Genomic DNA, 12,180 nt, shown 5'->3' with positions numbered 1-12,180 from the left:
TCGGTATGCCACGGTATACCGCGGTATAGGAAATCTAATACCGTTACCGTACCGAATCCTTCGGTATGGTCATACCGTACCGAAAACTACGGTATATCGAAAAATCGGTATTTTTGGTATTTTTTCGGCAAGATAAGTCCAATATTCCGGTATAATTCTCCACCCCTAGTTTTATATATTTCTAAGGAACAAATATATTATAACTCCTATATTATAGTCTTGATATGTATAGTGTATATACATCCAAATATTTAATAATAATCCCACAAAGTTAGGAATCAAGATCTACTTATTTAACATGATTTTTATATACATATACGCATAAATATTTAATTACTATAATTTTTTAAATAATTAATTACTATAATTGTGGAATTATTTTTATATAGATAAGCTAATTAAACAATTAATATTTATGATTATGCAAATCACTACTAATTCAAAAATCCACTATTTTTTAAATAGATATACAACTAACAATTAATCTCTATAATTAGGCAAATCACAATTAATTCTAGATATAGGCTCCACTATTTTTTATAGAAAAAAAAATTAGTTAACAACTAATCACTATAATTATGGAAATCAAATTTGAATGTATCATATTTGTTGAAAACTTGAAATAGCCAAGATATCATTAATCGTTGATCTTAATATATATTCAAATAATATCTAATCTTCATCATCATAATTAATCCACACACATACATAAAAGCATAAATAGCTACTGCATCACTAGAATTATGGAAATATTTTTATAAGGAAAAATTAAATATCAACTAATCTCTATAATCATACAAATCAGATTTGTTACTCCCTCCGTCCCGCTTTAGGAGTTCCGGTTAAGTGGGACACATGTTTTAAGAAAGTATTTGACTGTGTAATAAATAAATGTTTTAGTGGATGATGGGACCCATTTTTAATTGAGAGTGTAATAAATAAATGTTGTAATGGATTATGAGACCCATTTTTAATTGAGTGTGCAATAAATAAATGCTATAGTGGAAGTTAAGACCCACTTTTAACACTTTTTTACTTACTTTGTGGGTATTTTTATTAGTTTATCTCAACCGGGACTCCTAAAGCGGGACACCCAAAATTGATCAACCAGGACTCTTAAAGCGGGACGGGAGGAGTATAACATAATTACACGATTAAATCTAGGAAGTATTAGTTAAAAAATATTAATCTCTATAATTGTGCAAATCGTGATTAATTCAAAACATAAGATCCACTATTCTTGAAAGAGAGAATTATTAACAACAAATCTTTATAATTATAAAAATAAAATTTGTTATAAGTCTTTATTCCAGAGTACTCGGTGATCAAAAAATAACAATTAATTAATTTTTACTTCCTCCGTCCCACATAATTTTACCCAGTATTCCATTTTAGTCCGTCCCACATAATTTTACTCATTTCACTTTTACTATTTTTGGTAGATGACCCCATATTCCACTAACTCATTCCTACTCACATTTTATTATAAAACCAATACTTTAAAAGTAGGACCCACATCCCACCAACTTTTTCAACTCACTTTCTATTACATTTCTTAAAACCCGTGCCAAGTCAAACCGTGTAAAATTATGTGGGACGGAGGGAGTATTATGTTTTTATACTTGTATTTATTTGACAGAATTTTTCACATATTAATTATGATTAAGCTCAAATTTTAGCAATGGTGATGATAAAAAACATAAAAAAACATCAATTATATAGCATATATTACTAATAATCACATGAGAGTTGGTTGTATTGGGTCGGGCCTGGGCCGGGCTTCTAACGGTCCTGGGCCCGGGCTGGTCCAGGGTTTATAAAACGGCCCAATTGGAGCCCGACTAAACTACTAAGCCCAGCCCAAGCATGCTTTATTTCACTACCGGGTCAGGCCTGGGCCGGGCTGGCCCGACCCACTTGACATCTCTACTCCGACCCGACATCATGTGAGGGGATTAAATCAGGATACGCAGTTGCCCGTTAAGGGAGAGGCCTTAACCCACTGGCTGCCAGAAGCCCATCTCCCAAGGTCTCACACTTGTGCCTGAGAGAATATACTCCTTATTCATTAGTTGCACATCTTCTCTTTGTCATTTGTTTTACTTTATTTTACTCTACTCATATCAGAAATTAAAATTGTATAAAATGTTTGTCGAATATGAAATGTTTCATTTAAAATCGGTTGAGAGAAACATATTTCTCTTTTTATTATTATTTATTATATTTTTAATTGTGTATGATGTTATGAATACTTATTTTAATTAACCCTTATTAAATATAAACATCATTATATTCTCTTTATTCCTTTTCTATTTTAATCTACTTATATTAGAATTTATTTTTATTATTTGAAAAATCATATGTCTCGTGCATAGCACGTGAGATAACACTAGTCTATGGCCAAAATGTCAAAGTATGACTCTTATTGTCGGACGGACCAAAATGGCAAAGTATAACTCTTATTGTGGGACAGAGGGAGTAATTCATAAAATTTCAGAAAAATAGAAAAAAATTTTAAAAAAATCCCACTTCCTAGTATATGACCATTTTTTTCAAAGAAATTTATTTTCAGTTTTGTTATCTCCAATTCATCCAAATCATCTATAAATACCTTTATTCATCACCTATTTTTTTTACATCAAACCAAACTATCTCTCACTCATAATTCTCTCATACTTCATACTCCCTCCGTCCAAAGGCGGTTGAGTCGTTTTCCTTTTAGGGTTGTCCCAAGGTAGTTGAATCATTTTTATTTTTGGCAAAAACATTATCATCACTCGTTGCGAACCCGATGCTACTACCATTGTGATCGGGAGGGAGCAGATGTAAGACTCGTTCGCGATTATTTCTGCGACAAACCATGATTCCCTATGGATTACTTCCAACGCCGTTTCCGCATGCACAAAACTTATTTTTGCGCATCATAAATGCATTGGCGGCCCGTGACAAGTTCTTCTGAGAACTACCAGACGCAACCGGTCGGCAAAGTCTCACGACTTTGCAGAAGTGTACGTCCGCCATCCGAAAGCTTGCTACTATGCATACATCGGATATGTTCGATGAGTATTTGCAAGTGGGGGAAACCACTAAACGCGAATGCTTGAAAAAGTTTCACGTCGGCAGTCGTAAAGCTTTCGGTGAGGAATACCTTCAGCAACGCAACACCGAAGATTGCTAATAGTTGCTTCTTCTTCACGAAGGACGTCATGGCTCTCAGCATGCTTGGCAGCATTGACTGCATGCGTTGGAAATGGAAGAATTGCCCATGGTATATAGAGGGCAATACGTAAGCGGCCAAAAAGGCACCCACCCGACGCTCATCCTGGAGGCGGTCGCCGACTACCGCCATTGGATTTAGCATACATATTTCGGTGCGGCCGGATCGAACAACGACTTGAACGTGTTCAACTCCTCCCACTTCTTCAACGATGTTATAAAAGGTAAAGCATCGACGATCTGTTGGGGATTGGAGCCCCTTGGACAACGGAAGCCATGCATTCACAAATAAATCATACATATGGATCTATTTGACAGATTATGGGATCAATTTATCACATGTTAAACAATCAATTGCATACAAGAACGCATATAAATCATGCTTAAGGAATTAAAACCCTAATTCATGATTTCATACGGTTTAGAATTACCGATCTGATTCTCCAAAGAATCGACGATTGCTCTCCACATGAAGATCTTCGTACTCAACCACAAATCTTCTAATCTGTATCCCGAACTCAGATAATGACCTTTGGGTGGGCAAAGCTTGTCAAAATCGAAAGGACTTAATTAGAGAAGAAGACAAAAATTCAGTTCCAGAGAGAACTTTGAAAACACGTTCAATCTGGAGAGAGGAACGATTAAAATGAATTAATTAATTTGTCTTCTCCCTAATCTCCTTTATAAAGAGTTATGATGGGCCAGATTAGGGATCCATGGAGGTTGGACTTGGGCCAAACCTGTTGGACTTTTACTAATTAAATTGAGCCCCAATTTAATACAAGTCCAAAAGAATATTATAATCAGCCACTACAGTAAAATAATATTGACTGCCCGTCCAATCCCAAATTACGAGTAATTCGGGCTTTACCTCTGTAATTTATTATTTTCCGTATTTAAGATATAAATATCCATTAATTAATTTAAGTCTGTTATTTGACTTTAATTAATTAAAATCTTTTTCCAAGAGTTGCCTAGTTCAAAATCTTTATTTATTATTCTGGAATAAATTCCAACCGGCCGGGTTTCTGAATAATAAAACTTTTTTTCGAACACCTCTTGAGGATATTATCAAACTGGACTCACCCAGCACACGATTCATTGCAATAACAATACTAGCCCCTCTAGATATTGATAACCACTACCCAAGATATCACCATTTGATAAATCAAATTAGTGCATAATCAATATCGTATGCTCAATGTCATGTCAACAATGATTAAGAAATAACAATCACCGAGACCTCGTCTTTCAGTAAATAGCAAGAAAGACTTATCTCAACTGTTAGATCCTTCAGTGCTATACCACACCAGTGTTGTTTATTTCCACGCCAAAGTCTATCTAGGTTGTGAAATTCTATTTCTCTTCTACAAAGGATCGACTGCGTCACCTTCTGTGAACATCGTTCACGACCAATCTACTATGTAGAAAAATTAGACTTACTTGCTTCTTATACATTTAAATGTTTGAGAAACATCTTATAAATGCACAAGCAAACATCAATGCGATAAAATTACTTCTTCTCGCTTTGGGTTAAAAGTGGATTGTAGAACTTATTGTATACAAGCAATTCTATCCGTGCAACATGCTCGAAATATGTTTTTCAGTATACCAATCCTAACACGATCAACTTCATGGCCAATGGCCGTCAATACCACATGGGGTACTATCTCGCCGATGGTAACTAACTGAAGTGGCCGACGGTCGTGAAGACGTTCAACATGCCACAAGATCTCAAACGAATTCATTTTGCACAGCATCAAAAGGCGGCTTCAAAAGATGTCGAAAGAGCGTTGGGTTCTTCAAGTCCAATTCAACATGGTGAAGGACCCAGCTCGGATATGGTACGTAAACAATCTGGCGGACATCATGTATGCGTGTATTATCATGCACAACATGATACTCCTCCGTCCCATAAGAATATGCACTATTTCCTTTTTAGTCCGTCCCACAAGAATATGCACTTTCCAATTTTAGAAACTCTTTTCTCTCTATTGAGGTGGGACTCATTCTCCACTTACAATACTTTAATTACTTTTTCTCTCTACCTCTCTCTTACTTTACCAATTTTGCATTAAAATCTGTGCCAACCCCAAAGTGCATATTCTTTGGGGACGAAGGGAGTAATAGAAGACGAAGTACCGAATGCGGCAGACTGGTTCAACAAAAGTAACCCCGAAAGCTCAACCTCAAGCATTCCCCCACGCCAAGGTGCGCCGCCATCATTGCGCGAGATGATAGAAAGGAGAACATTGATGCGCGACACCAATGCCCACGTCCAACTACAATAAGACCCAATCGAACATATTTGGGCAAAATTTGGCTACAAGTAGTTGGTTCGATAAATTGTAATTTTATCGCTTTTATTTTTATTTTTTTTAAAATTATGCAATTTTAAATATTTAGAAATTTGTAATGTCATTTTCGGGTTTTTTTTAATGAAGTTTTATTATTAATAAAATTTTAAAAATAATTGTAATTTTTAAATTGAATAATAGAATAATAAGACTTATATGAATAGTGAAGAGTATTGTTGCTCATGCTCTTAGGGAAGAGTATTGTTGCTCATGCTCTTAATAACTAGTGGAATTACAACTGCTACCAAAATTAAACTTGATCTTCTCTAAACAAATGATTTTTTTGTTGATTTATTGTTATTGTACTTGTTGGTCTATTTGTTTACCTATTGTTCTTTTTTATTTTTTTATGTAATTTTATAAGTATATTGGTTCATTAAAATTTGATTGTTTAAACTAGAGGTGCTCATGGTTCTGGAACCGGCAGTTACGGTTCGAAACAGTCGGTTCCGGTTTTGGAAATTAGCGAACCGGAATCGAACCGCGAGGGTATTTCGCAGTTATGGTTCCAGTTCCAAAGCCGCCAGTTTCAGTTCCGAACTGGTGGTTTTTTACGATTTTTCACGGTTCTGAACTGCCGATTTTCGGTTGTTTTTTGTCGTTCCGGCTTGGTTCAAGGTTTTCTGTTCGTTTTTCGCGGTTCCAGTTTAGAATCGGCCGTTCCGGCGCGTTTTCGGTTCGGAAATTTTCGAACCGAACTGAACCAAACCACGATTCTAAAATCAACGGTTTCGGTTTGGGTAAATTCTTACAGTTTCACGGTTAATTGTCGTAACAGTAAACTTGGGGCACCTCTAGTTTTACCTAGGAAAACAACAATCAAAACAGACTAAATATAAAATATTGAAATACCAACGGCTTATCGTTGAATAAAAGTTTATAAAGTACTGTAATCATTATTACCGACTAATAGTCTGTTGTTGTTACCAAAGGATCGCAATTCCTCGGCTTTAAAGGTATGCGATGTAGCATATTTAACGATAGATGTACATGTGTTTGGACGATGAACCTTGTAGTCATACACATCCCGGACGGCAAATTCCTGAAGGCGGCAGGGTGATGGTAACTTATCGGTAATTGTTATTGACGAGAAATCTGTCGGTAATTTTTCTACCAATGTCATAAGCAATGACACCGCATACCCGTCATTGACCATGATTACCGCCTTCCATTTTCGTCTATAAACACAACTTTTTATAGTGAAATGTATGTGAATTCATGACTTGTTAACAAATGTATTTGTTGTGATGGCTAAGAGGTTGCAAATAGAAAAACAAAAATAGTTTTGGAAATTAAAGTCTTAGTTAATAAACCTCTATGGAGTCTGACAACGGTGTATCCAGAATTTCTGGTTCATGTAATTATAGCATGTCACACAAATTTTTGGTTAAATTTAATTGTTTTTTGCATTTTACTCATGGTTCTTTGAGTATTTATTTCGCACGCCTTTAATTCCCAGTGAGGATCACCTAATTCATTTTCTACATTATCTCCTGCTCCACCTCTCACAAACCTACAATATAATGGTGGATCCATTACTTATGTTTGTGAGGAATGGAATAGGAGATATGTAGGAAAAGAGTTAGGTGATCCTCACCAATTTATTCCATCAAGGATATTCAATTTTAGTAACACTTATGTTCAAATGCAGTTTAATATCATTGGTCACAATACCATCATTTTATTGGATCTTTTGTCCCAATTATTATTAAGACTTTGGCCCTCAAAATCGCCTCTTCAACTTGCATAGCGAATAACAGCAATTCAAAGTAAAATTTTACTCCTTATCCATGCATTGGCCATTGACTCTTCAACTTCCCTAGCAAATAGTAGTAACAATAATAGAGAGTGACATAAATGCATACATAATAGTTATTCAAATTATATTTTACCCTCTCTCTTATTTTACCATTTCTCCACTTTAACAATTTATTATCATTTTTGTAAAGCGAGTGCAGAAACGAAAGTGTGACTCTTAATTGGGGACGGAGGGAGTACTTAATTAGTTATTTCCACCCTCTGTTTGAATGGCCACCCACTTGCGTTTCATATTATTTAAGTTGACTTATTATTATTTTTATTATTATTATTATTATTATTATTATTATTATTATTATTATATAATAATAATATTCCTATCTTCCTTCGACGCCAGGTCAACGAATCCAAGGACGAAATGCTGCCTGTAATAATGCAGGTATGTCGTGTGAGTTGTTCATTTAATTAGATAAAGATATTTTAGTTTTGGAAATTGATTTTTGACATAATATCTATATGTAATAATATTTGTATTTTCTATAACTATTTATATTTCAACTAATGTACTTTTAGATATTTTGAAAATATAACACAATTAACAATCAATCCTAAAAATATCTCAAAATCACAACTCCTTTTAATTTTTTTTGAGTGTTGCGTGATTCAGTGGATTCAGTATGATATTTAATTTTGGGACAATGTCATCTAATAATAATCTTGGTTTATGAGTTTTAAACTTCTCCCATAATAGAGTTAATCTTGATTAATTTTAGGTCAAATTACTTTGGAATAATTGTGATCTTTTATGCTATAGAGTATCATCCAAATTATCTAATTTAATATTCAAACAAGGTTGGTAAAAGTACAAGTCCACAAGTACAGGAATTATAGAATACAAATCTAAATGCATATTAACTTCTTCTTCTTTTCTTTTTTATTTTTTTATTTTTTATTTTTTATAATGCTCTCCTTTGATGAAGCAAGCTAGTCTATTTAAAGCAGAGTCTTGTAATTCACTTAACGCATCAAACCTAAGAATGGAAACCCTAAATTCCAGTTTTCTCCCAAAACAAACCATTCCATCATTTAAAATCCACCAAAAACTCAACCAAAAACTCAAGATCATCACAGCAAACTCTTGTTTTACAACTTCTCATCCCAAAAAAAACCCTGAAACTCTCAAAAGTCCACCCACCAAAAAGAGAAGAAACCAATCCTTCCTTGCAACCATCTTCAACAACCTAGACCACTTGATATGCACCTTCCTAGACCCACCCCTCCGCCCGGCCATCGACCCGAACCACGTCCTCTCCGGCAGCCTAGCTCCCGTGTCGGAGCTCCCACCCACCCCATGCACCGTAACGGAGGGCTCCCTCCCGCCCTGCCTCGACGGCGCCTACATCCGCAACGGCCCAAACCCTCACTTCACCCCGAAGAGCCGACCCTACCACTTCCTCGACGGCGACGGGATGCTCCACGTCATCAAAATATCTCAAGGCAAACCACCCACCTTCTGCTGCCGCTACGTCAGCACGCACAAACACGCAGCCGAGCGTGACGCCGGCTACCCCTTCGTCCCCAGCGTCTTCTCCTCCTTCACCTGCACCGCGGCCTCCACCGCCCGCGCCGCGCTCCTCGCGGCCCGCGTGATCTCCGGCCAGCTCGATCCGGCCAATTGCGGCTTCGGCGCCGCAAACACGAGCCTAGCCCTAATTTCCGGCCGCCTCTTCGCCCTCTGCGAGTCCGATCTCCCCTACGCCGTTGAATTGACGGCGGAGGGGGATTTGAAAACCCTAGGCCGCCACGGCTTCGGATCCGCTGCCGACGATCCGTTTTCGACGATGACAGCGCATCCGAAGATCGATCCGATCACCGGAGAAGCCTTCGCGTTCGCTTACAACATCGCGCCGCCGTTCCTGACGTTCTTCCGGATAGATTCCGGCGGTAGAAAGCGAACGAATGTGCCGATTTTCTCCATGGAGAGCTTTTCGTGCGCTCATGATTTCGCCGTGACGGCGAATTACGCCGTCTTCTTCGACATCCAGATCACGGCGAACCCGTGGTGGATTTTGCGGGGGAGGCCTCCGATGGGGGCGGACACGGCGAAGGTGGCGCGGCTGGGGATTATTCCGAGATACGCGGAGGACGAGAAGGATATGCGGTGGATTGAGGCGCCGGAGCTAAATGTGCTGCACTGTGTGAATGCCTGGGAGGAAGACGACGATGCCGCAGCCATAACTATGGTGGTGTCGAATGCAACGTCGGTGGAGAATGTGCTCGAGCGAATCGATTTAGCAGAGCTGAAGATGGAGAAGATCACGGTGAATCTGGAGACGGCAACGTTGGAGAGACGACAGCTGTCGAAGAAACCTCTTGATTTCGCAGTAATCAATCCGGCTTATGCGGCTAAGGAAAATAGGTAACCAAGTCAAGTCATCAATACTCAATTAATGGAATTAATGGAAAAAGAAATGTTTTCTTTCAAAGGAAAATTTAATATTTTATTAAAAAATTAATTGTACTCTACTTTTAGGTATGTGTATGCGGTAATACTAGGAAAGCAGACGGGGATTGGGGTTGTGAAGCTAGACTTAAGCATGGAGGGTGGCGAGGAATGCACGGTGGCTAGCCGTTTGTACGGGCCGGGCTGCTACGGTGGCGAACCATTTTTCGTGGCAAGGGATCCGGAAAATTCGGCAGCAGAGGAGGATGATGGTTATTTGGTGACATACGTGCATGATGAAAATGCTCAAGAGTCAAAGTTTTTGGTTATGGATGCAAAGTCGTCTACCCTGGACATTGTTGCAGCCGTCAAGCTGCCACAACGGGTGCCTGGTGGCTTCCACGGCCTCTTTTTGTCGGAACTCGAACTTCATAAAATCCGGATGGCATCATCCTAAAAATATTGGTGGTGTTCATGTTGCTAAAATGTGGTGAGAAGTTTCGGAGTAATCATCCAAAATTTTCATTCAGAATTCATATTATAAACATAACTAAAACTCTCTTCTGTCTCGTAAAAATAATAGTGTGCAACTTGAAACAAGTATAGAAAAGATATAGTGAAAATAGTGTTCCTATATTGTAAGTAGTGCTTATATTATTAGTAGTCTTTAGTACTAGTTCAAAAGTTTTGATTATATGTTTAAAAGTAAATGATGCCGAACATTGCTAAATGTTATAAATGCTACTTTGTGTTACGAATCTCTTGAAATACGAAATACTTTCTCTATTCTAAGAAAATTAAGTTGCTATTTTTTTCACTCATTTTGAAAAAATTGATAAATAGTAAAGCAAAAATGAGAATAATATAAGAACAAAATATACCTTATATGTTAGAATGCATTCTCATTGATGGAAAATAAATATTTTTACTATTTCAGGTGTTTTTTTAAGATTGGATAAGTATTCAAAATCCTGATAAAAAGAATTACAAATGCCATTTTCACTCCAATTTATAACAATTTTACCATGAAATACAGTTGTGATAATATTTTTCCATATATTTCAACAAAAATTACCAAAGAAAAATCAATACATATTAGGTACTAGTACTAAAAAGTACTCCCTACGTCCCATTAAAAATGCAACGTTTACTTTTGCGCACTTGTTTTGGAAAAATTATAATAAATAACTAAAGTGGTGAAAAAATAAAGTAAGATAGAGAATAATGTAGAGGAGAGTTCCCTTTATATTATTCTCTTTTTTACTTTATTTTTTCTCCACTTTAACTATTTATTATTATTTTTTCAAAACATGTGTGAAAAAACAAACGTTTCATTTCTAATGTGACAGAGGGAGTATATTTCAGATCTTTTGTCACTTATTTTCGTATGGCATACATTTACAACCAAGGAAAACACACCCTAAATCAACTCCAAATAAAATTTTACATTGATTTGATGCTTGAACGACTTCATTCATGCTTATGCTGAAAAAATATTGACTTTACAAATTTGGGCGTAATTCATGGATATGAAGCCGACAAGGTTAACATGTATAAAAAAAAAAACATCAAATGCGTGTCTGTTGAGGCCAAAGATTTGAGTTCGAGTCTACCATAACTCGGCCTTTAATTTTCTATTCATTTATAATTGAAAAACAGCAAATGAATTTTTGGACTAATAAATCTTCCTTGCCGCATCGGCGTCTCGATGCGGGCTCGGTCTCGTCTCGACGAGACGAGACCGCATCGAGATGCCGATGTGGGTGCTTCGTCTCGTTGTGTAGCTCGGGGGGAGGGGGGGTGGCGAGACAGCCGCCACGCGCCAGCGCCACGTGGCGAGTTCTGGCGCGCGGCGTGACGCCCACTCGCCGGCACATGAGTGGGCGTCGTCATGCTGACGCAATAAATATTTTTTTAAAAAAAAATTGATTTTCCTAAAAAAACAAAAAAATTAATAAATAAAAATTAAAAAAAATTTAACTGTAATTTTTTTTTTCTTTTTTTATTCTATAAATACTCCTATTTAACCTCTTTCATTTTACACACAAACACACTATCTCTCATCTTTTTTTCGTCTCATCACTATCATATCATTTATCTTTCCTCTCCAATTCTTCTCCCAAATTTAATTCATTCATGGATCCATTTGAGCAAATGCGTCGAATGATGGAAGAATCGCTTGAAGAAGATCGACGTAGGGAGGAGGAGGAAGCCGCAGCGCATCAAAAGCGATCCCAGAAATACATCCATCGTGACCGGGAGGAAGCAGCCACAAGGTTGGTACGAGATTACTTTTGTGAGAACCCGGTATGGGGAGATACCTACTTCCAAATACATTGGCGGTAAAGCGCCGGCCATCAACTTCACCGCTAACAAACGCCAGTATAAAATGGGGTACTATCTTGC

At 37.3% G+C, this 12,180-nt stretch overlaps 1 protein-coding gene across 1 annotated transcript; it reads left to right on the top strand.

The window, feature by feature from the left end:
• Positions 1-8,368: 8,368 nt before the first annotated feature.
• LOC125220374 (putative carotenoid cleavage dioxygenase 4, chloroplastic) lies at positions 8,369-10,528 on the top strand. The gene is made up of 2 exons (XM_048122545.2): positions 8,369-9,750; positions 9,865-10,528. Exons 1-2 carry the CDS (start codon positions 8,369-8,371, stop codon positions 10,229-10,231), a joined length of 1,749 nt encoding a protein of 582 aa, XP_047978502.1. The 3' UTR covers positions 10,232-10,528.
• The last annotated feature ends 1,652 nt before the right edge of the window (positions 10,529-12,180 follow it).

This window comes from Salvia hispanica, chromosome 1 (assembly GCF_029641045.1).
Source record: "Salvia hispanica isolate PSC_SH4W2 chromosome 1, Shi_PSC_v1, whole genome shotgun sequence".
In the NCBI taxonomy this organism is placed as follows: Eukaryota; Viridiplantae; Streptophyta; class Magnoliopsida; order Lamiales; family Lamiaceae; genus Salvia; species Salvia hispanica.
The sequence above is the reverse complement of the archived record's forward strand: the minus strand, read 5'-3'. Positions and strand labels throughout refer to the sequence as shown.

Coding starts and splice junctions, on each gene's coding strand:
- LOC125220374 (XM_048122545.2), top strand. CDS start 8,369: ATGGAAACCCTAAATTCCAGTTTTCTCCCAAAACAAACCATTCCATCA. Junction 9,751..9,864: donor TATGCGGCTAAGGAAAATAG/GTAACCAAGTCA, acceptor CTCTACTTTTAG/GTATGTGTATGCGGTAATAC.